We start from the raw sequence: 24,777 nt of genomic DNA, 5'->3' as shown, positions 1-24,777 counted from the left end.
TTCATGCCTTGTTAACTTAATGTCCTGCTACATTATATACACCATCACAGAAACCATATGCTATATACTAAGTAGGACAAATGCTACTTAGGTCCTATTTTAGGCTGTATATAGTTAAGTTTAGGGGCGTAATTTAAATCCCACTAATTCTAAGTATGAAATAACTAACAGTTTTATTTGAATGAAAATTAAATCTCATCTAGAGAATCATGGAGAGGTGAAAAACCTGGTGACTACATTGAGTGAAACAAGAAACCATTCATGTATTTGTTGCAGGCAGTTGACGGCACCAATATTTTCATTATCAAGTATTTGACATTTACAGGTATACTTGATAGTCATATGCTCTGCTAATATATTTTAGACATAGAAATATGATAATAATAATTATTACTGGCCATAAAAGATGACACTGCTACTCATAATTCTTAAATTATTTGGGTTCAATCACCCCATTGAATAAATAGCTTCTCCTTAGGAAATAAATATTAGTTAGACTCTGAGGGTTTTAAACAAAATCTACATATTTTAAATGTTATTCTATTACCAGAAGATGTCAGTCAGTTATGGTGACTTCCAGTGTTCTCACTTCTTCATGTACCCTTTCCTAATTCCACCAATATCGCCACCTAGTAATTGTTAATAAGAGGCCATTGCTGAGAGTCAAGGTAATGATTCTTCCTGCACTGAAATACTGGAATGGTGATACGGCTGTGAAATTGTTTTCCATCTTAATATGTTCTTACAAGAAATGCAAATGGTTGGATCTTCATCATATCCTAATGCTTATTTATTAATTTTAAATTCATAGTTTGATATGAATTTAAATAGTTAAATAGTTTAGTAATCTGAGTCTTGAGGAGTACCAGCTGAGACTGTCAAATTTACTCTGCATAAAAATTATCATAAAATATAACATTTAGTAAAACAATTCATGACTTTGATAACTTTCTTCCATTCCTAAGTTTTTCCCAAATGGAAGTATGGTTGTGTGAGTGTAGAGGCTTCAGTGCTTTCTGAGGAAATTTTTAAATATCCTCTAAATGAATACATGAGGTTATAAAAGAAATAAATGCTATCTCTTATTTCCAAACATCACTAAAAATCAATTGTTTGGAATTTAGGATCAGAGGTCAACCTTCAAAAGGTAGTTTGTCTCGGAACTATGACTGAACTTCACGCATTTGAAATGAAAATGGTATGAAAGTGAGAAAATTAAACTGAAAACAGTAACAGTAAAGACTTCTGAAATTTAAAATCTCTGAGGTCATGTGGTGGTGGCCACGTTTCCCAAACCCACTTCTCTTCAACACAGAACAGAAGACTCACTGTGTCCCATCCTTCACAAGACCACTCTGGCTCAGACAGAAAGCAGAAACTTCTGTCTTCTTGTATTTGTTGAACTGTGAATTCCTTAGAAAGTTAATAATCCCAGTACCCAAATGGTGCCTTTAATCCACTGATTAAACGAAAAATGTTTACAGAGCCACCTGTTATGCATCAAGTGTGCTGTGAGGTGAAGGATACAAAAATAACCATGAATCACCTAGTCCATGACCTCAGGTTGCTCAGAGAGTTACTGTCTGGTGATTCTATGAAGCACAAGGCTCTGGACCTTCGGTGATCCTTTAGCGTCCCTTGGCTCAGCTTCAACACCTACAAGTGAACCTGGGCTTACCTGCTCTTCACTAATTCAGCCAGATGTAAAACGGTGAATGTATGTGAAATGCTCTGGAAGTTACAGCTGCTCTATGGTCACACAGTACTGATCCGCAATAAACATCACTGCAGTCCAAGTAAAATATGCCAGGCATTCTCTACTTTTTAAGCATTTTGCCTTCTGAGCACCAAGCAAACAACAGTTGCTGAATAAAATACTAAATGAATGAAGAAAAACTAGCTTTTTTTGATAGCACAAAGTCATCATTAAAAACACTTAAAAATAAATAAATAAACATAAAAACACTTTCAAGCAGTATGAAAACTGGCCATTTTGAAGGCAAATATAATTTTGTAATTTAAATAACCATGCCTTTATTCGTTTATTTAAAACTTAACTTTTCACATACGATCTTTCTCTAAGCAGAATATACATTTACACGATTTTCTGTCTCCTCAGTGTAGATCATTTCCATGTGAGGCTGTTTATCAGTGGTTAAAAAAATAAATAAGATAAATATTTATAATGTACAAAGCTTTGTACAATTCCAGCACAGTTTTCCTTACTTCATTTTCTTTTTACTAAACTGACACAAAATGAAACAATTTGGATAGCCTTGTCTCATTTTTAACAAACTATGCTCCAAGACTTTCTACCATGCTTTCTGTTTCTGGGGCCATGCATGGAAATGGAAACACTCTCAAAAAATCCTCCCAACAAAAATTTTCTTCCTCAGGAAATTTTCAATGAAGCAATTTGGAAGTAGAATAAGGCCTATGTGAGAAGAACACAAACTTTTAAAAAATAATAAGAGGGTGAGGGAAAATAAACAAAATCCTTCAAAGAACCATTACTTTAATCCACACCTATATAAATAAAATAGAGATTTAACTGGCTTTCCATCTTTAAGAAGACTGGAAAAAGAAAAAAAAAAGGACACTATGAACTCTTCTACAAAACAGAATCAGACTCGCAGACGTAGTAAGCAATCTTATGGTTACTGGGGGAAGGGTTTGGAGGGGGTGGGAAGGGGTGGGGAGTTTGAGATTTGCAAATGTTAGCCACTATATGTAAAAATAGATTAAAAAAACAAGTTTCTTCTGTGTCACACAGGGAACTATGTTAAATACCTTGTAATAACCTTTAATGAAAAAAATATATGTGTGTATATGCATGACTGGGACATTGTGCTGAACACCAGAAATTGACACATTGTAACTGACTGTACTTCAGTAAGAAATAATTAATTTTTTAAAAAAGAAGAAGAGGACTGGGCAATGCTTTCATCACACAAGTTTAGTGCTAAACCTCATTTTTAAGCAGTCTGTGAGGGCCATGCTATAGAATCCCACTGAATACAAAGTGGATGTAATGAGATACATTCTTGTGATAAGCTCCCTTGAGGAGGTCCCAGACTGCACAGGCAGAATTAAAGGTTCCTTCTAATACCCTTCCACTGCAAACCGCTCACATCCTTACTACAGCTGGTGCATTCTGCAGTGTGGCTACCTCTGTGCCTGTCCCAACCACTAGCGGATGTGGACGAGCCCAGGTGGGCATCCCATTCAGGCTCTTCACTGTCAGTCTCATCAACAGTCTCCACCCTTCCACAGGGTTGCTGTCAAAATCATCTCCTTATAAGGACAAGTTGCTCCTTCAGCATAATTGAACATTATTTCAGTTACACATTACTATCCTTAATAATCATTTAACTCTTAAGCATATGTATTAAGCAGTTTAAAGTATTATTTGGTTAATTAATATAGAAAACCGATTTGGAAGCTATAGAATGCCATCCAAATATTTACAAAAATCTAAAAGTTATCTACTGCTGCAACACTAAAACAGTATGCAAATTTTTTTCATTTTCTAAGAACTATACTCAATTTCACATCTCACAGATATCATATATTCTTGCACTAAATTGCTGAAATTTGCATCTTTATATAATATTCCTTAAGAACAACTCAGTTAAACTTTTGAAAGTGTCAAACATCTCAAACTGTTTTCCAATGTGTAAGCTTGGTAATGGATGAAATACGCCACGTCAGATTTTGTTCTCAGTATTACTGCCATGATTGTCTTGAACAGAATATGCCTCTCTGACTTGTGGGCAGTTCTCTCCCTCTCTCTCTCTAAATCCACATGTACATGCATACACATTTCACGCACACCCATACACAGGCACCTTAAAGACAATTTTGTTTCAATACCAAAAGCTCTCTTTTTAAAAAATTTACCTCTTTTTATTATAAAAATTACATAAGACAATTGCAGAAACTCTCAAATGTAGAGTGAGGAAGATCTGCTTCAAGCAGCACACTGGTGGCACAGCTCCACCAGCGTAACATTTTACTGATGGTCATTTTTCAATTTTAAATGTAGCATTTTTATTATACTGAATAAACTTCCAGAAAAATAGTGTATATATTTGTGTTTTTAATATAAAAGTTCTTCATATAGTTAAAATCACATATAAATTCTAACTTCTACTGTAAAAGCACATTCATAGAAATGAGAAGTCATATTTGGCCAACTATAAATTCATTTAAAGCCAAATCCAATATATTAACATAGATTCAACTTGAGGAGAAATTTATTTGACTTCACATTCATTTTGAGTCCACTTTTCTTTGTTTCATAATTATAACTGTATCTTAAGTTTGAGTGTAAATGAGATGTTTCATGCAAGTCAAGAGTTCTTTTCCTACTGTGAACATGTAAAAATTGTTTGCAAAACTCATTTTGCAAAATGTAATAATATAAACAATATTTGAAATATATAAAGAATATTTTATAATCATTAATAATAATCATAAAATAAAATAAAGTCTGATACTGATCTCTGCATTTTTAAACGTGGTCATGAGTAAATAAATTTTCAAGAATTCTTTGCCAAGATTTTTTTAGTTAAGGATCAGTCTTTTGTATTTATTTCTCCTCAATCTAATTGATTTTATCTTTTTAAACAGAATAAAACTCTTACAGAATTAAAGTACAAATATTTGTCTTTATTTTACTTTCTAGCGTGTATTAAATATTTGTTTTTTGTTGCTATAAACTAGAAAATCATCCACACTCGATCTGAATGAGATCTTACCTTCTGGTTTGTTGTTTTTCCTCTTCAGCCATTTTTCTACAGTCTCTGCACTAACACTTTCAGATACAAATTCATCTAATACCTGGGGGTGAAGAGAAAGATACGCCTTCACTTTTTCATCTGTCAGACCTGTAAAAGAATTGAAAAGAACAGAATTAACCAATATGACATCTTCATTCACATCAAAGGTATAAAAAAAACTGACACATTATACAGACTGATTTAACATATAATTTTTTAAAAAAGATTTATATACATATAGTGGAATATTACTGATCCATGAGAAGGAATGAAGTTCTAACATACAAGAACCTTAAGAATATGGTCAATAAAATAAGCTAAACATTAAGGGCAAAAGTTATATGATTCTGCTTATATGAAATACCTAGAACAGATAAATTCATAGAGACAAATTAGATTAGGGGCTTCCAGGAGCTGAGGGAGAGGAGAACGAGGAATTATCTGTTTAGTGCATACAGAGTTTCTGTTTCGGGTAAAGGCAAAGTTCTGGAAGTAGGTGAGGTGATGGTTGCACACACTGAGTATAAATAATGACACTGGTTATACACTTGATATGATTAAAATGGCAAATTTTATGTGATTTATATTTTACACTATGAAAAAGTAGTAAAACAAAACATAAAGTTTGAACTTTAGCAATTTAAACCAAAGCCATTACATCATGTCACAAAGTTGTTTCCAACAACACATTTTAGTGTTATATTTGAACTGATGCTTGATTCTAGCATTGTGCAATGAAGCCTTACAATGTACTTATATTTTTTGGTAAGTAATTATCATAGATTTAATACGTAAGGTAAGTGAAACTCAGGCAATAGTACCAAACAGGAGAATTAAGCCCTGGTGCATTTTAGGTGCTAATAAAACATGTGTAACAAGTTCTTCTCTTTTACTGTTTACAACACAGATTATCCTTTTTCTCAGGGCCACTAAATCCAATGATATAATTAGTGTTCAGTTCAAAATAATCTGAACATTTTGTACTGATGCTCTATAGACGTAGTCAGTTTCACTGAAATAACTTCCATAGTCAGATAACAACTGTTGAATATACACAGAATTTTCAAACAAAAAATTTTACATATTTTCAAGTAGAAAACATGAAATCATATGTGTTCAAACTGCTTCTTCATGTTGGTATGCGATTCCATCAAGCGCCTCCAAGCCACAATCTGGCTATCAATACTTACTGCTCAGTGGCTGTAATTATTTGGGCTACTGTATCCTCTCTGTCAATTATTCAATAAATTACCATCCTTAGGCACCGTTAGATGAAAAAGGCAATGCAAAATTGTACTTTTAGACACAGAAAAGAAAAAAGCAAGCACATGAAACAATCTGGATAGGCTCGTCTAATTTTTAACAAACTGCGCTCCAAGACCTTCTACCACGCTTCTGCCAGAGCAAGTGTATCTTTATGACTTCACGGAACAGGCTGCATGTTTTCACCACCAGACAAGGCACAGATTTTATATGTTAATTTTTATGTTAATTAATTCTGCTGGATATTAAAATCACAGCTGTATGTTTCCGCAGCTGGTATTATTGAGAAGGCAAGGGATTCCTTTCAACAAATTCAGTATTTAAATAGTTAATTTAAACTATACAGATACATACGTATCTCATATGTATAATACATAATTACACAGTTGTATCAAATAAAAGAAAAACAAGGCCCTGCCCGTGTTCACCCTGCAGAAGAGCAATGACATAAAATTCAATTTGAGAAATTCTACAAGTTGCTAAAAACAAGAGACTTACTCAAGTTAAGAGAGAGCTCTCTTGACAAAGCAAGTTACCATCCCCAGATACAAAAGGCATAGGATATAGGAATAAGCTGACAGCTAATTTGACCTCAAGAAGACAAAATAAATGTCATACTTTATGTCCTTCATAGTGGTACATACTCAACATCTGATTCCTTCTTAAAACACAATGACACAACGCAGCTCCTATCCTAACTTCCCATTCTCTCTTTACTTCTGCTTTCTCTTCAATAATGTATGATAACAAAATCTGAGTCAGGAATATTAGTATATTTTTTATCTCTAGTCTTTGGAAATTCTTCCATCACCTCAAGCTCCATCCTGACTCAAAATCAAATATATCTCCTTCCTACTTATTCCCAAAGTGATTTTAACTCTCAACTTTCTTTTTCTGTTACTATTACTTCTCCATTTCCACCAGAATCCAGGCTGAAAACAGTCATAATTGATTCACTGTTACTTCACTTCATCTTAGTGCATATTACACGAGTCCTATTTGCCAAATTACATATTAGCTAAAGGAACTGTATCTAAAATATACAAAGAAAATAATGCCATTTGCAGCAACATGGATGGACCTACAGATCATCATTCTAAGTGAGCCAGAAAGAGGAAAAATACCATATGGTATCATTCATATGTGGAATCTTAAAAAAAAAAAGAAAAGAAAAGAAAAAGAAGGACACTATGAACTCATCTACAAAACAAAACAGACCCACAGACATAGTGAACAATCTTATGGTTACTGGGGAAAGAGGATGGGAAGGGATAAATTTGGGAGTTTGAGATTTACAAATGTTAGCCACTATATATAAAAATAAGTTTAAAAAAAGTTTCTTTTGTAGAGCACAGGGAACTATGTTCAATATCTTGTAATAACCTTTAATGAAAAAGAATATGAAAACAAATATATGTATGTATATGTATGACTAGGACGCTGTACTGTACACCAGAAATTGACACATTATAACTGACCGTACTTCAATAAAATAAATAAAATTAAATAAAATATACAAAGAATGATTAAAACTCAACAAGAAAAAAACCCAATTAAAAATGAGTTGACAAGATCAGACAGCAGCCAAGATGGCAGAGCAAAAAGACCCTGAGCTCACCTTCTCTCACAAGCACACCAAAATCACAACTCTCTGCATAACAATCATCAATGAAAAGGACTGGAACCTACCAGAGACATAAAGAAGGAACTACAATGAGACCAGTAAGAGGGCTAACTCGCGATGTAATCAAATCCCACATTCCCCGGCGCCCGGGGCGGGGGTTGACCCACAAAAAATTACGTTGCACAGATTCTCCCACAGAAATGAGTTCTGAGCCCCAGGTAAGGTGAGTCCTGTGTGATCTGCCTGGGAGAGGATTCTTGAAAGTTTGTGCCAGATCTTCATAGTCTTCACCCGGTGCCCCTTCCCACTTTGCTGACTTGACATTGCATCCTCTTTTGTGATAAGAGATCTTAACCATGAGCATGACTACACGCTGTGTCCCGGAGTCCTCCTAGCAAATCACCGAACTTAGAAGTAGTCCTGGGAATCCTCAACACAGCGACCGTCTTTGTTAAGTAAATTAATCACTGAGTCATTATTTGCCCTATGTGATTTTGCAGATGTAGAGATGTAGCGCTGCAAACTGTTCCCGGTCCTTAAAGATCAGAGATGTACCCAAGTCAGAAAGCAAGTGTCCAAGCAAGGGACCCCATCTTTCCATTCCCCACGGCTCCTCCTCAAAGTATCCGCCCTGAGACCAGATAAGATTCATTTCTTTGTTATATTACGTTCATGTCTCTTTTTCCATCTGAAGAGTTTGAATGTCTATATTCAGTTTTCTGAAAAATGACAATTTCTTTACTATTTGAATATGTTTTTCTAATTCTGACATCCTTCAATACACATATAATATAGCTCCAATTCTGGAACTAGATTCCTGTGTATACAATAATATGAAAGTCTTTATGTCAAAGTTCTTCCCCACAATGTGCTGGTGTACAAGAGTTTATAAGTATAAGGATTTATTTAGCAGTTCCTTTTAGCCATTTATCAAATAAGGGAAGCAATTAATGGGCTCTACAGTTAATTTCCTTTTTGGCTTCTGTATTTAAAAAGGCAAAGTCCTTTATATGCAATGAATAGAGGTCATCATGTGAGAGAGGTAAATGATTTTCAAAATCATTAAAATGGCTCCAAAGTTACAAAACAAAAATGAATACATGAGATGCTTTTTTGGATTATGTCAAACCCCACAGCCAATGACACCATTCTTTTTAACCAAGGAGGACAAACAGGGAATAAAGTAAAAACAAATGCCATATTGTTTTTTCACAGAAATTTCTAAAAAGTCTTAAAATTTGTTCAGCCCCACAAAAGATCCCAACAAGCCAAAGAAATACTGAGAAAGAACAACAAAGCTGAAGACATCACAACTCCCAATGTCAAACTTTATAACAAAGTTACAGTAATCAAGACAGCATGGTACTGGCACAAAAACAGACACACAGAATCAATGGAGCAGAACTGAGAGCCCAGAAATAAACTCTCAAATATACAGTCAACCAACATTTGACAAAGGAGTCTAGAAGACTCAATGGGGATAGATCATCTCTTAAATAAATGGTGTTGGGAAAACCAGATGACCCCATGCAGAAGGACGGAAGTGGACCCCTATCTTAGACCACTCACATAAATCAACCCAAAATGGATCAAAGCCTTAAACATAAAGACTGAAACCATAAAACTTCTAGAAGAACACATATGGAAAAGGCTCCTCGACATTGGTATTGGCAAAGATGTTCTGGCTATGACACCAAAAGCACAAGTAACCAAAAGTAAACAAGTGGGACTACATCTAACTAAAAAGCCTCTGCACAGCAGAAACAATCAGCAAAACAAAAGGCAATCTATAGAACTGGAGAGAATATGTGCAAACTGTCTACCTGCTAAATGGCTAATATCCAAAATATATAACGATTCACACAACTCAATAGCAAAAATAAATAAATAAATCCAATTAAAAATGAGCAAAGGACTTCAAGAGACATTTTTTCAAAGACATACAAACGGGTCAATAGATGAGGGCATAAAGGTACTAAACATCACTAATCATCAGGGAAATACAAGTCAAATGGCAGCGAGGTCACCTCACACCTGTTAGCATGTCGTCAAAAGGACAAGAGATAATAAGCATTGGCAAGAATATGGAGAAAAGGGAACCCTTGTGCACTGCTGGTGGGAATGTAAACTGGTGCAGCCACTATGGAAAACAGTATGAAAGTTCCTCAAAAAATTAAAAATAGAACATGAGATCCAGCAATTCCATTCTGGATATATATATGAAGGAAATAAAATCACTGTCTTGAGAAGATATATCTATAACCCCATCTTCCTTGCAGCATTAATCATAATAGCCAAGTCATGGAAACAACTTTAGTGTCCATCAACAGCTGAGTGGATAAAGAAGTTGTGGTACACACACACACACACACACACACACACACACACACAAATGGAATATTATTCAGCCATAAAAAGGAAGGACGATCCTGCCTTTTGTGACAACATGGATGGACACTGAGGGCATTATGCTAAGTTAAATAAGCAAGACAGAGAAAGACAAATACTGTATGATTTCATTTTTATTTCATTGTATGTGGAATCTTAAAAAGTCAAACACGAAGAGAATAGAATGGTCATTGCCAGGGGCTCAGGGTTGGGGAATATGGGAGATGTTGATCAAAAGATAGAAACTTCCAACTATAAGATAAAGAAGTGAGTAAGTTCAGGGGTCTAACATACAGTGCTGTGACTGTAATTAACAAGACTATATTATACACTTAAAAGTTGTTGAGAGTAGGTCTTAAAAGTTATCACCATACATGCACAAATACACACACACACAGGTAATTATGTGAGAGGTATAGAGGTGTTAACTAACATTATTGTCATAATCATTTCTCAGTATCTACATATATGAAGTTATCACGTTATATACCCTACAGATACATGAGTCAATAATACCTCAATAAAGCTAAAAAAACTAATGCCTTGTAGTAATTATCCTTACCTTCTAACTATCTATATAACCTAAATAGTTTCTTCTCACCCAAGTATAACCCTACTGACACGTTTGTCTATGACCTAAAAAGCAGTCATTTAATGAACCTTGGTTGAATATACTGATTATGACCTACATAACTGATTATTCATTCCAAGCGAATTAACAGCCTGAGGAGTGCATTGGCTTCAAGAGAAGACATTGTTTCCATGGTTTGTAATTTGCACTTATCAGAAGGCAAATCCCACACCAATGTACTTATTAACCAAAATGAAATTAATTATGTGTTTTCCCTTGGCAGAGGATATCAATGAAATTTTCCTTAACTGAGAAAACCAAATAAAAACTTAAACTGCTCAAAGCAACAAGAAAAAGATGAAAACAATAATTTTGGAGTAGAACTATAAAGGTAAGCTTAACCACACCAAATCTTACCCTTCCCATGCCTCAGAAAATGACACCACCAAAGTGCAGCCTGAAATGAAGGCAGACGTTCAGGTACAGACTGCGCAGTTGTAAAGAATTTAAAACTCTCACCTCTTTGACTCCAATTCAGTTGTAAATATAAAGTAAACTGGTGGGAGACAGCATATCTTGGCTCTCCCGGATCTGTGTCACCAGATGCATGCTCAGATATGGGCTTATGTTCCTTTAAAAAGTCACTTAAACTCCTAAACCTTGTTGTCCTCACAAACAAAAGATGAGATCAACAATAGTACCTACTCCACAGGTACACAATACATGCAAAGATCTGCATGCACAGTAAGTGATTAATAAGTAATTATTTAATAACATCCACCTTCATCGAAACAGTGGGCATCTTTTTTATCAAGAAGTATTATGAGATTTAAGGTTTTTACAGAAATCTAATCATATTACTATTTAAACGTAATTTGACTTTACAAAACCCACATTTACCTATATTTAAGAAACATTTCACCTAGGTGTGTTTCAGAAGAGTAACACGGTTTACATATAACCATGAGCTTAAATTGAGAACTATCAAATCCAGAAATTGTCTAGCTAACCACCATAGTAACTAGAAACTGTATTTGAACACTAACCTCAAAGGAACCGAGGCAGGTCTAATTCGTGAGCTTCCATGCAGGACCACACAGGGCTAAGTGTCAAAGGCTGGATTAAGTCAATCAATTACTGGGCAGAGCCAGAGGAATACGGAGGCCATGGGTAAGTATATCACACAATGCAGAGGGCAAAGTCAACCAAAGACAAATTTGTAAATGAGCTTGAGAGCTGTCTTGGAGGAAATGATCCCTGAATCAGAAGATGGGTAAAAATAGGAAAGGAGTAAGCAGCTTAGAGGTAAAGACAGAAGTAATCCTAGAAAGTTCAAGGCTTTTGCCTTGAAGACAGCTGGGAGGGAAAAAGCTCCTTTTTTTGGATGATGGTGACATGGTTTAAATGGCTCCAGATTCTGGACAGTTGATCTGGATTAAAGGCACAAAGGTTGAATAGTCACTGCTTTTGGAAAGTAGCAGGTAGAATATGTTATTAACACAACTCACATGGTGACATTAACCAACTGACTAAGACCAAACTCTGTTGCCTGAAAGGGAAAGTGGTTTCTCAAATGTGGGGCACTAGCCACCAAACGCCAATGAACTGAACACTAAATACGTCCCGCTCCTTACTCACGATACCCATGACAACGCTGGACACACACTTCAGCTACCAGAGACCAAGTACAACTACACATTTAAAGCAACAATAATAGGAAAAAATTAAAATCTACCACTATATACTGAGATTTTTCAGTAAACACTTGATAAAATGTTTTTTAAAAAGCAATGATAAATACTCCCACAGAAATAAACCTTGTAGAAGTATACTACGTTTTAAAAAGCTTTAAAATATTTGGAAAGGAAAGAAAACAGGTTTCATGTGATGTAGTTTAATCTCGTGAAATGTAAAGTAGAAAAATAGAGAAAAGAGAAACACGAAAAAAGAGATCATATAATAAATACACAGGCAGACTTTTAATGAATAACCTCAGTGTTCACTGCTTTAAAACTGGGATTTAGATAAGACAAGGAGAAAAACAACTGTAATTTCTTATAGCCATTTCACACCCTGGTGAAAAATTTTTTTAGGTATTCACATTAGCATTTCACTTATTCAAATTTAGATGAATTATATTCTAAAAGTGAAAATATACAAATCTATACGTTAAGGAATTCTATAAACCATTCCTTTTTACTTGCCTAAGGAGATTTTTTAAAATCATTGTATTCATATACAAATATGAAACAAAGAAAATCAAAAATAAAAGTTTTCTCAAAATGACAAAGTCATACTTTTTTCTTTGCTAGAAAATTTACTAGGGGACTTGAGACCAGATATAGAGAAGCAAGATGGCAGAGTAGAAGGACGCTTGTAGCTCACCCTTTCCCATAAGTACACCAAAACTCACATCTACGGACTCATTCAGCCAACAAGAGCACCTACTGAACTCCGACAGAACATCACCCTCTGCGAAACACAAAGATGCCAAAAACCTGGCAGGAGAAAAGGAAAAAAGAAAGAAGAAAAAGCAAAACAGTGCAGGACTAGTCCTGCAGGGAGGGAGCAGCAAAGGAGGACTGGCGTTTGTTCGCTGGGTCTCCCCCTCTCCAACAGAGAGGCCAGCCTGACGGAGGGAGAGCCTCCAAGGCTCAGATCTGCCCCGAGCACCCCTTGACTGACAGAACTGAGTTAAACGGGCACAAAGGGTCCCTGCGACACCCAGCCCGAGATGCAAGCCGGCAGCTGGGGCCGGGACAAGCCGCCCAAGACGAGCAGAGGACTGGGGCAGCTGCACTGAGGCAGCCCCGGGGGACTGCAGGGTGCTGCACGCGTGGCTGGGAGGGGATACAGAGCAGAACCACCTGGGCCCCCCATAAATTATGGGGAAAAAAAAAAAAAGCAAAGCAACATGGCTGGTGTGCACTGGGGGGAGGGGCACCATAGCCTTTCTTTCCTCAGACCTGCACCGCCATTACTGGCGCATCTCACGAGAAGAGAGGCGGGGTGCAGCCACAGACACCATCTCCTCCTATGCGCAGGCCTGGGCAGGGCGGGGCCGAGACGGGAATCCACACCCCAGAGCTCCGCAACCTCCTAGGCAGGACTGAGACTTTTTTTTTACAGCCGGAGGCAGATACAGCCTCAGAGAACTCAGGCCGCCAAGACAAACAAGGAGCTGAGATTTGGCACAGAGCAGGGGTGGGGCCATTCCATGGTCTTCCCCAAGCCTGCCTTAGGAGTGCTGACCCGAGTTGGAGTGGGCAGCTGCACAGAGCAGTGGAACAACCAGCGCCGGGAGAGGGCAGGCAGCCACCCACCTTCCTGGCAGGAATGCAAAACCTGACTGCGGTGCTGGGAGGGGGCGTGATCCGCCCACCTGCCTCCCCTAGAGTGCAGCATCTGACTGTGGCACAGGGAGGGGGAGTGACCTGTCCGCCCACCAGATTAAGAGCTCAGCTCCTGACCCAGTGTTAGGAGTGGGTGCGATCTGCCAGCCAACAGCCACTGGGAGCAGCACAGACATGGGCACCAACAAAGGGCCTTTGGAAACAGCAAGCTGAGTACGCGAAACAGGGTGAAGACACAAAGACCTCTCGATAAAATCATTAAGAGCACACCGTCTCCAGGAGAACTAGATAACTGATACTCCTTAAGCCACAGTGCCAGAGAGAGATGAGCAATATGAAGAAGCAGAGGAACCACTCCCAATTAAAACATCAAGAGAAATCCCCTGAAAGCACTATCAAGGAAATAAACATTGATGGCCTACTAGATCAAGAATTCAAAAAAGGAGTGATCAAAGTACTGAAGGAACTAAAAGAAATAGTGTTTAGAGATATAAAATATATCAAAAATGAAATAGAAGCTATAAAGAAGAACCAAGTAGAATCAGTAAACTCATTTGCTAAGATGAGAGCTGACCTAAAGGCTGTACAAAGCAGGCTAGCTAATGCAGAGGAACGAATAAGTGACCTAGAAGACAAGACAACAGAAAGCACCCAATCAGAACAACTGAGAGAAAACACAAATAAAAAAACAATGAAAACAATATAAGGGAACTATGGGATAATATAAAGCGTGCCAATCTACGCATAACAGGGGTTCCAGAAGGGGAAGAAAGAACGAAGGGGACTGAAACGGTATTTGAAGAAATCATGACTGATAACTTCCCAAACTTAAAGGAATCAGATATCCAAGTACAGGAGGCTCAGAGGGTCCCAAACAGGAAGAACCCAAACAGACCCACACCAAGACATAGCATAATCAAGACGGCCAGAGTCAAGGATAAAGAAATGACCCTAAAGGCAGCAAGAGAAAAACAAAGAGTGAGTTACAAGGGAACCCCTATAAGGCTCTCAGCTGATTTCTCTACACAAACACTACAGGCCAGAAGGGAGTGGCAAGATATATTCAAAGTCCTCAATGAAAAACACATGCAGCCTAAGATACTCTATCCAGCAAGGATACTCTTTAGAATAGAAGGAGAGACAAAGAACTTCACAGACAAGCAAAAACTAGAAGAGTTTAGCAACACTAAACCCATGCTAAAAGAAATACTGACAGGTCTACTCTAAACTTAAAAGAAGCAGGATGCTACAAAAATGAGAAACTCGTAACTGGAAAGGAGATAACTGCCATGAATTACAAAAAGAACAAACACAAAATTGTAAAAGAAGACATCTAAATCATTAAGAGTGGGAGAGGGAAGCAAGGAAAGCCACTATGGAAAACAGTACAGAGATTCCTCAAAAGACTAGGAATAGACTTACCATATGACCCAGGAATCCTGCTCCTAGGAATATATCCAGAAGGAACCCTACTTCAAATGACACCTGCACCCCAATGTTCATAGCAGCACTATTTATAATATCCAGGACATGGAGGCAGCCTGGATGTCCATTAGCAGATGACTGAATAAAGAAGAGGTGGTATATTTATACGATGGAATACTATTCAGCCACAAAACCCGACAACATGATGCCACTTGCGGCAGCATGGATGTTCCTGGAGAGTGTCATTCTAAATGAAGTAAACCAGAAAGAGAAAGAAAAATAGCATATGAGATCACTTATGTGAGGAATCTAAAAAAAAGAAAGAAAAAACCATAAAACATAAATACAAAACAGAAACAGACTCATAGACACAGAACACAAACTTGTGGTTGCCAAGGGGGCAGGGGTGGGAAGGGACAGACTGGGATTTTAAAATGCAGAATAGATAAACAAGATTGTACTGTATAGCACAGGGGAAAATATACAAGATCTTGTGGTAGCTCATAGTGAAAAAAAAATGTGACAATGAATATATATATGTTCATGTATGACTGAAAAATTGTGCTCTACACTAGAATTTGACACAACATTGTAAAATAACTATTCTCAATAAAAAAAGTAAAAAAAAATTGAGACAAAAAAAAAAAGAAAATTTACTACCTTAAAATTGTTGTAAGTTGATCCAGAAATGGTATTTTTCTAAACTTCCTTTATAAAAGTATATTACTATTGATACACCTCTATTCAAAGTAAATCACTTAAAAATATTATTGAAGTCTTACTGTATCAGACATTATACTGTGTTGTAGGACGAATCAGCAAACTCAAAGAGGAGTAGTAAGATGACTAGTCAGACAGATAACCATGCTGCAAGGTTGGTAAGCTACACTAACTGAACACAGACTTTGGCTGATATGACTAATTCTACACACTGAGATTCATTTACTCACTCAGTAAATATTTAATGAGTAGACACTGTATGACCAGTGCCTGGTCATAGATACGACCCAAGCTTATCTATGTGGTTGATATACAATAAACAAACAATATCCTTAACCTCTTGGAGTTTTAAAATTCTCCTTAATGCTAGGTGAGGCTAGCCAACAGGAACTAGTGACAAATTTAAAAAGACATCAAACAGCAGGATATGTCAAAGATGACTCTGCCATTTCTAGCTTAGGTAACTGACAGTCCTACGAAATACAGGAGGTAGTGAAAGATACATGGAAAAGAAAATAGTTTTGGCTTGGAATCTGCTGTATTGCAGCTGCCTATAGGATTGTCTACACGGAAGGAAGTAGAAGCTAAGAGCTGTACAACTGGAAGGCATCCATATTGATAACAGATTTACAAATGGACTAGATTTCCCAGAAATACTGCATTGCATCATAGATGGCAAAAGAAAATGCTAATTCCCATCTCTGCCCTGCACTATTACTATTATGGAAGGAAACTGTATTATACACTGTCTCACTAGTAAGATTAGGTCATTCTAGAAAAATGCACAACACGTGTGTATGTTTTTGTCAATTGGATGGTACAGTAATACTTTGATCAATCACTATTTATTCAAATCATCAAGATTCAAAACCACAGAAGTACTCACTTTTATAGAAAAGCCTTTTGTGACAGGCCTAATTCTAAGATGCCCCCAGCGTCCTCCCCTGGTGTACACACCCTGCATAATGTGCAGGACTGTGAATGTAACGGATTTTTACTCTCATGATTAGATTATGTTATATCATAGATTGGCCTTAAAATAGGAAGCTTACCCAGTGGGATCTGACCTAATCACATGAACCCTTGAAGAGCAAATAATTTTCTCTGCTGGTGGCATAAGAGGAAGTCCAAGATTCAAGTACAAGAAAGATTCAAAGCTCCACTGCTGGTTTGATGATGGAGAGCCGTGCCAAGGAAAGCAGTCAAACTCTTTTGGGGACTCCAAGCTGACAGCAAGGAAATGAGGGGTCTTAGTCCTACAACCACAAGGAACTGAATCCTGCCAATGATGTGGCTGAATTTGTCAGCTGAACTTTCCCCAGAGCCTCTAGATGAGAACTCAGTATGGTGAACACCTTAATTTTAGCCTTGTGATACCCTGAGCAAAAAATAAGAAAGAAAGAAAGAAAGAAAGAAAGAAAGAAAGAAAGAAAGAAAGAAAGAAAGAAAGAAAGAAAGAAAGAAAGAAAGAAAGAAAGAAAGGAAGGAAGGAAGGAAGGAAGGAAGGAAGGAAGGAAGGAAGGAAGGAAGGAAGGAAGGAAGAGAGAGAGAGAGAGAGAGAGAAAGAGAGAAAGAGAGAAAGAGAGAAAGAGAGAAAGAAAGAAGGAAAGAAAGGAAGGAAGGAAGGAAGGAAGGAAGGAAGGAAGGAAGGAAGGAAGGAAGGAAGAAAGGAAGAAAGGAAGAAAGAAAGGAAGAAAGAAAGAAAGAAAGAAAGAAAGAAAGAAAGAAAGAAAGAAAGAAAGAAAGAAAGAAGGAAAGAAAGTCGCTCAGTGCCAGACTATTGGTCCACAGAACTGTAGTTAATAAATGGACAGTGCTTTAAATCACTAAATTAGTGGCTATTTGTTATGCAAAAATAGCAAATACACATTCGAAAGTTGTATTATTTTTTCATATTAATCCACTGAACTAAAGAGGAGTATAGTACAGTCCCCAGTGTACATGACCTGTAACCAGTTTAACAGAAAGCGTAACTGCCAACTGTTGTTACAGTTGTAACTGTTGTTTGTTTGTTTAATGGAAATAGAATCTCAGAAAAGTAAATCTCTACTTTCTCCAACTCATATTAGCACCAAAAGGCACTGACAGTTCTGAAGGAATATCTGCATGATTCCGAGGGAGCACACCACACCGACTGGGAGTGGAAAATTCCTGAGAGGTTATAGTTTGTGAAAACAAGCATTCATTAAACTACCTCCTGTAACACTCCCCGCAGACGGTAACAAGCATCCAATCCAGGATTCCCTGAAAAGCAGATGCAGAAGGCCCTACTAGGCATTTGGTTACATGACAGCATAATTAGGAAAACACATTCAAAAGCAATGTATTAGCTTGGGCTGTCATAACAAAACGCCATACACTGGACAGCTTAAGTAACAGAAATTTATTTTCTCACAGTTCTGGAGACTGGGAAGTACAGGATTGAGCTCTGTCAGGGTTTGGTTCCTGGAGAGGCCTCTGCTGGCTGTCCTCACACGTGGGAGAGAGAACACTAGTTCTCCGGTACCTCCTCTTGCAAGGACACCGATCCCACAGGATTAGGGGGCCACTCTCATAACCTCATTTAACCTTAATTAGAAGATTTCCCAACTCATACTATGAGGCATTTTACCGATACCAAACATCAATATGACTCATGAATGTAGAGCAAAAATCCTTAGTAAAACATCAGCAAATTAAATCCAACAACTTTTTAAAAGGAACATGCACCACAATCAAGAGGGTCTCATCCTAGGAATGTACGGTTTGTGTGACATCGAAAAGTAAGTTAACATAACACACCAAGTTAATAAAGTACAAGAACCATGTGCTCATCTAGTTCAAAAGTTACATGACAAAATCCAACATCCAGCTCACGATACAAACTCTCAACAAAGCAGAAATAGAAGGAGACTTCCTCAACCAGATAAAAGTCATCTGTAAAAAATCTGTAGCAAAAATCATAGCTCATGGTGAAAACCTGAATGCTTCCCTAAGACAGGGAACAAGGCAAAGTTGTCTGCTCTCACCACTTGTATTCAGGATTGTACTAAAGGTTCTAGTCAATATAATAATGCAAGAAAAAAATGCAAGGAAGAAAAAGTTAAAGCATAAAGATTAGAAAGGAAGAAGTAAAACTGTCTTTGTTTACAAACATACGTAACCTTGTAGGTATAAAATCCTTAAGAATCTACAAGAAACTACTAGAACAAATAAGCATATTTAGCAATATCACAGGATAAAATATACAAAAATTATTTTTCTAAACACTAGTAAGAAATCATCAAAAATGAACTAAAACAATAGCATCAAAAAGAATAAAACATGTAGAAACAACTTTAACAAAACAAGTTTAATAAGCATACACTGAAAACTAAAAACATAGCAAATACAGATTAAAGAATGTTTAAATGGAGAGATATACCATGTACATGGATTAGAAAACTCAGTATCATGAAGGTTTCTATCCTCTCCAAACTCATCTATAGCCTTTTATAAGAAGTTGCTAAACTAACCTGAAAATTTATATGAATCTGAAAGACTTAGAATACCAGAACAATTTTGAAAATGAGAAAGAGAAAGACTTATCCCTGAGTTCGACACACTATAAAGTCATAGTAGTATATCTTACCAACTAATAATATACTCCTGTTATGACATTCTACCTAAAATTGCTTAATCCACATATTTCCAAAATAAGACTTCACCAAACCCTTCTCCTTAACAGTCCCCATCATCTCTGTAAATGAAAACTCCATTCTCTTGGCTGCTCAGGCCAAAGCCCCTGTAATCGTCCTTATCTCCCCGTCTCACCAAGTCCAGCTGGTTCTAAATCTAGAATCCAAACGCTCAGTACCTTTACTCCTGCTGACAGGTTCTAGCCATATCCTCACTCACCTGCACATTTCAGTACTTTCCTAAATCCTAAGTGGTTTCCCTGCCACTAATCCAGCCCTCCTTTATCCTATTCTTTATACAGCAAAGGAGAGATGCTATGAAAATACAAGTCAGATCATGTCACCCCTCAGCTCAAATGGCTTCTAAATATCCTCAGAGTAATAGCTCCTCCGCCAAATGACAGCTTTGACCCCCACTTCCTTACTTTCCCTCCTGTTTACCTCACTCCAGCCACTTAGACACACCAAGAATGCTGCCTCCGGGCATTTGCATGTTCATGTACTTGCCTGGGAAGCTCTTAGCCCAGTTGCCCCAGTGTCCCACTGCTTCACCTCCTTCAGGTTTTAACCCACTCAAGTGGTCATTTTCTCAACGAGGTCTCCCTGGCACCTCTTCTGAAACTGCCAATTATGCCACTCAAAACAAACACACAAGAAGTCTCGTCTCTGCTTATTTCTCCCCTTTGGAAACAAGCCTATTCATAATTAATATACCCATTTTCTTTTCTTTACTACTTTATTCCTAGCCTAGAACAGAGCCTGGCATATAGTAAATACCCAACAGATTATCTGTTGAAAGAATGAATGTGTAAATCTTTTGACAACTCCTAATTTAAAAAAAACCAGCAAGTTGGTTTTTATATAAATAAGTATACAGTTTGAAAAATAAGACTTGGTTACAATCACAGAAGACTTTGGAATTTGGACAGAAAGAAAACATCTGAAAAAGGAAATGACAACAAAACAGTATTTGTTGCCATAAAACAGTAGACTACATTTTTTCAGGCATGACAAATTAACGTGTTTCAGGTGTTTTAGAAGTCAATCTCTGAGAAGAATTATGACACATACCTTTAACTGTAAACCGAAGTAACTGAGGGGGAAGGTATAGCTCAAGTGGTAGAGTGCATGCTTAGTATACACAAGGTCCCAGGTTCAAACCCAAACACCTCCTCCAAAAAATAAATAAGTAAACCTAGTTACCTCCCCCAAAAGAACATTTTAAAAAAACTGCAATTGCTGCAATTTGTAAAAATTCATTTAACTTACGTGTTTTATTCAAGAAAACTACATCATATTTTTGCATAATTTAAAGAACTATGGAGTCACAGAATTTTAGCATTATTTTTTAATAGTTGCCAAATTATAACCATTATTCACCAAATTCTGCCAAAGAGATTAAAGAAGCATTTTTTAAGCCAGTGAATTTTTAATGCTTCATTTAAGAAATAAATTTGACCTCCAAACAACTAATATTTCTGGGGGTAAAAATGAAATCTAAAAAAGTTGACAGGTTGCTCTTTGACAAATCAGACATACATTTGGAGGGGAAAAAAAACCCTAAAGATTCACCTTACATTGCTGCACAATATGGTCTTTATAATAGCTCTTAAAATAGGGCGAGAGAGAAGAAGGTTCACATCCCCCATGGAGGGAGAAATTGTGAGCAATCTCTCTTTCAGGAAGTTGAAAGAAAGAAAGAAAAAAAAAAAACTCTATACAAAATCAAAGCTCTCAGTTTTTGTCTTCCAGAAGGATTGTTTAAAAAAAAAAAAAAAACCTAAGAGGCATCATACACCAAAGGAGCTCACCTGAGACCACAATTTTTGAAAAGATTGTTTCTTTATCCTGTGTCTCCAAATCTTGCCTTTGTTGCTCAACAAGACTTCAACCAAACAACAAAATTTTGAGCCCCTCTGCATCACATATGACATGACGTTCCTCTGATCTGTAGGATGCTTATGTGTTTCAATACGTTCCATTTGCAAAACCAGAACTGGCACCTCATGAGCTCTAACACCACATCTGCAAAGCCAATAAAAAATCAAAACAAAAACCAATAGGACCACTCAGGGCAATTGAGGTCAAAAAGCCTCTGACTCACAGTGCTGAAAGCGCTTTTATTACTTATGAACAGTAAGGTCTTAAGTATTTTTAAACATTTGCTGACAACTGGTAAGTGAAATTAGGTCAATAATCACCAACATGAACTCAATAAAAGATTAATCATGTTAACTTCAATTCTGTATTTAAATCCAGTAAATCCCTCCCCTAAAATACAAAGTTTTATAAAGAATTAAAATTAATTTTTACAAATCATGTATGAAGTCATTTGTTACTTTTTAGTGCCACCTTGTATTATTTCAAAATTTCATTAGAAATCTAAATGATTTTAATATTACAAGGCAATTAAATAATATCAGATAAAAAGATTTCCAAAATGAAAATCTATTTCCTAATGTAATTGCACTAAAAACACACACACACACACACAAACACTGACATGATCTTTCTTTGAGGCTGCCAGGAAAACCAACTGTATTTTCTCTCTCAAAGCTCTTTGTCGGCAACAGAAGGACTAAGTTAGCATGGCAATTGTCATTTTACTAAACACACCATAGCTGTGTATTATCTTAACAATAAAAACAATTATAAGGCTAAAAATATTTCAAAAGGTAAAACCAAATGTACACTCACCATCAAACGCAGGGTGCAGAATCATGAAGAAATAGAATACAGTCTGCTATTAAACTTATATTCGTGAAGAAAAGGAGTGAATTTACCTTCTTAAATCAATGAAAGATCTCAATTCTCCAACTACTTTACATTAAAACATAGACACTGGCATTAGCTGCTCTTCACCATAATTTTCAGATAAATATTTTTTAACCACAATTTAAGACAAAGATGAAAAATACTTAGTGAACATCAAAGAAAATTCTTAACCATTAAAAAGACAGTTAACATTTCTTCAAGATACATGTAAAAAAGCTGCCGAACTTTTAATTTAGTGTCTAGATTCCCTGGTTGTTCCCCTCCCTTCTCACCCTTGCTGCAACCTGAGTTTCCTAGACACACAGTTCCCTGCTGCGCTGCATGGCCTACGTTGTGTAACCAGCATCAGTGACCTGAGTCACTTGAGGACAGGAGTCTGCCACAGTCAAACCCTTGGATTTCCCAGTACCTGGCTGGGCACACAGTGAAGTTTAAATCAGCGCCTCTCCGCAGGAGGCACTCTTGTCCCCAGGAGGACATTTTCTGTTGTCACAGTGGGCAGGGTGGTGGGGAGGGGTGCTGCCCCGAGTGGTATGAGCCAGGGAAACTGCTAAACACCCTGCGATGCCCAGGCCAGCCCCGCCACAGAGAGCCGCCCACACAGCGTCCACAGCGCTGAGGCTGAGAAGTCCTGGTCTCAGCAAGTGTTTCCTGAAAGCACTAACACTGTAAGCTTTCCCACGTGTGCAAGTTTAAGAAGAACGTAAACAAACGAAAGGAGGGGAGGGAGGGAAAAAATTAAGAGAATGGAGAAGACTGAGGTTTTTTTAAAAACACCTGGTTACACTCACGGACGTGCTAACAGGGACGGAGCTGCAGATGTTGTACACTGTTGGCTGAAACGCCCTGACACAAGGACTTCACTTCCAGTAACCATCTCAAACAGAAGGCCTATGAGATGACGGCAATTAAAAATCACTTAGGGGATGTTACAGGTTGAACTGTATCCCCCCAAATTCATCTATTCAAGTCCTAATCCCCAGTAGGACCTCAGGATGTGACCTTATTTGGAAGTAGGGTCAAGGGAGATGTAACTGGTTGAGATGAGGTCCCGCTGGGGCTGAGTGCGTCCTAATGCAGTGTGAGCGGCATCCTTACAAACGTGATGCCATGTGAAGAAACGGGCACACGCAGCGGGGAACAGCACGTGGAAAGGGAAGCAGAGGTCAGAGTGATGGTGCCACAAGCCAAGGGAGGCCGAAGATTGTCAGTAAAACCATCAGACGCGAGGAGAAAGGCCTGGAACGGAGCCCCCTCACAGCCTCAGAAGGAACCCACTCTGTCTCAGACTTCCAACAGTCAGGACTCTGAGAGAATAAACGTCCGCTGTTTAAGCCACACAGTTTGTGGTACTTCTTACAGCAGCCCTGGGGAACAGATAGAGAAGACGTTCTCTACGGAAAGGCCTCCAAGGTGGAAGCAACCTTCACGTGGGCTGGTCGGCCCAGGGGTTTATTGAACTTCCCTCTCTAACAAACAGCCTCCGCAGTGGAGATGCTTCCTTCACACAGCAGTGTACATAAATGCCATGGGAAGTCTAACCCGGACCTATCTGTTGCTAAACTAATTTCTTTAATGCTCTGGTAATGAGCTCAAGATTATTTGTCTAAGACAGAAATATGAAATAGCCTAATTCAAATGATAATTTAAGTTAATTAAGCTTTCCTGAGAATATTTTCCACTTCAGGTAAACAAAGTATTATTTGTAATTTTATATTAAAGAAAACAAAAAAAAATCCCCCCAAAAAACAGAGTCACAGGGAAGTGGTCTAGATTGAGAAACGCTCCCAGAATTCTCCCAAAACCTGGAGCAGTTTCTCAACCTGGGGTCCATCAGCCCTGTGGAGACTCCAGTGTCCCAGAGCCCCCAGAGGTGTCTGTGGAATTCCGCATTCTTGAACAAATGTCCATGTTCCTGGGGAAGGGTCAACGTGCTTTCATCAGATTCTCAGGGAGTTCAATGGTCCCACCAACTAAACTGGAACCTAATCCTTTTGCTTCAATAATGTCCTAAAGTTCATATAGTTGCTTTGCTGAGCTGAGATTTTTGGATTAACTTTTTCAACCAAGGAAACCATTTTCCATGCAATGTGGTCACCAAACCAGAAAAGGTAAATTAAAGCATATTCTCACCGAAGATTGATTTACTTGTCTTTTTTTTTTTTTTAACATTTAAACCTTGTATTAGCTGACAGTTCTCTGAAAGATGTCTGTTTTTTTT

General features: G+C 37.5%; 1 protein-coding gene across 13 annotated transcripts in view; it reads right to left on the bottom strand.

Annotated features, from left to right (window-relative positions):
* The window catches only part of PDE10A (phosphodiesterase 10A), a 536,527-nt gene that overhangs the window by 148,218 nt on the left and 363,532 nt on the right, over window positions 1-24,777 (bottom strand). For all 13 annotated transcript variants that reach the window (XR_006723129.2, XR_012508502.1, XM_045513215.2 and 10 more), the window contains one exon: window positions 4,761-4,889. Coding sequence is in view for 8 of the 13 variants with exons in the window: in XM_045513215.2 (XP_045369171.1) it covers window positions 4,761-4,889 (129 nt within the window). In the remaining 5 variants the exon portion in view is untranslated. The remainder of the gene's footprint in view (window positions 1-4,760; window positions 4,890-24,777) is intronic.

Source organism: Camelus bactrianus, chromosome 8 (assembly GCF_048773025.1).
Source record: "Camelus bactrianus isolate YW-2024 breed Bactrian camel chromosome 8, ASM4877302v1, whole genome shotgun sequence".
NCBI classification, from domain to species: Eukaryota; Metazoa; Chordata; class Mammalia; order Artiodactyla; family Camelidae; genus Camelus; species Camelus bactrianus.
The sequence above is the reverse complement of the archived record's forward strand: the minus strand, read 5'-3'. Positions and strand labels throughout refer to the sequence as shown.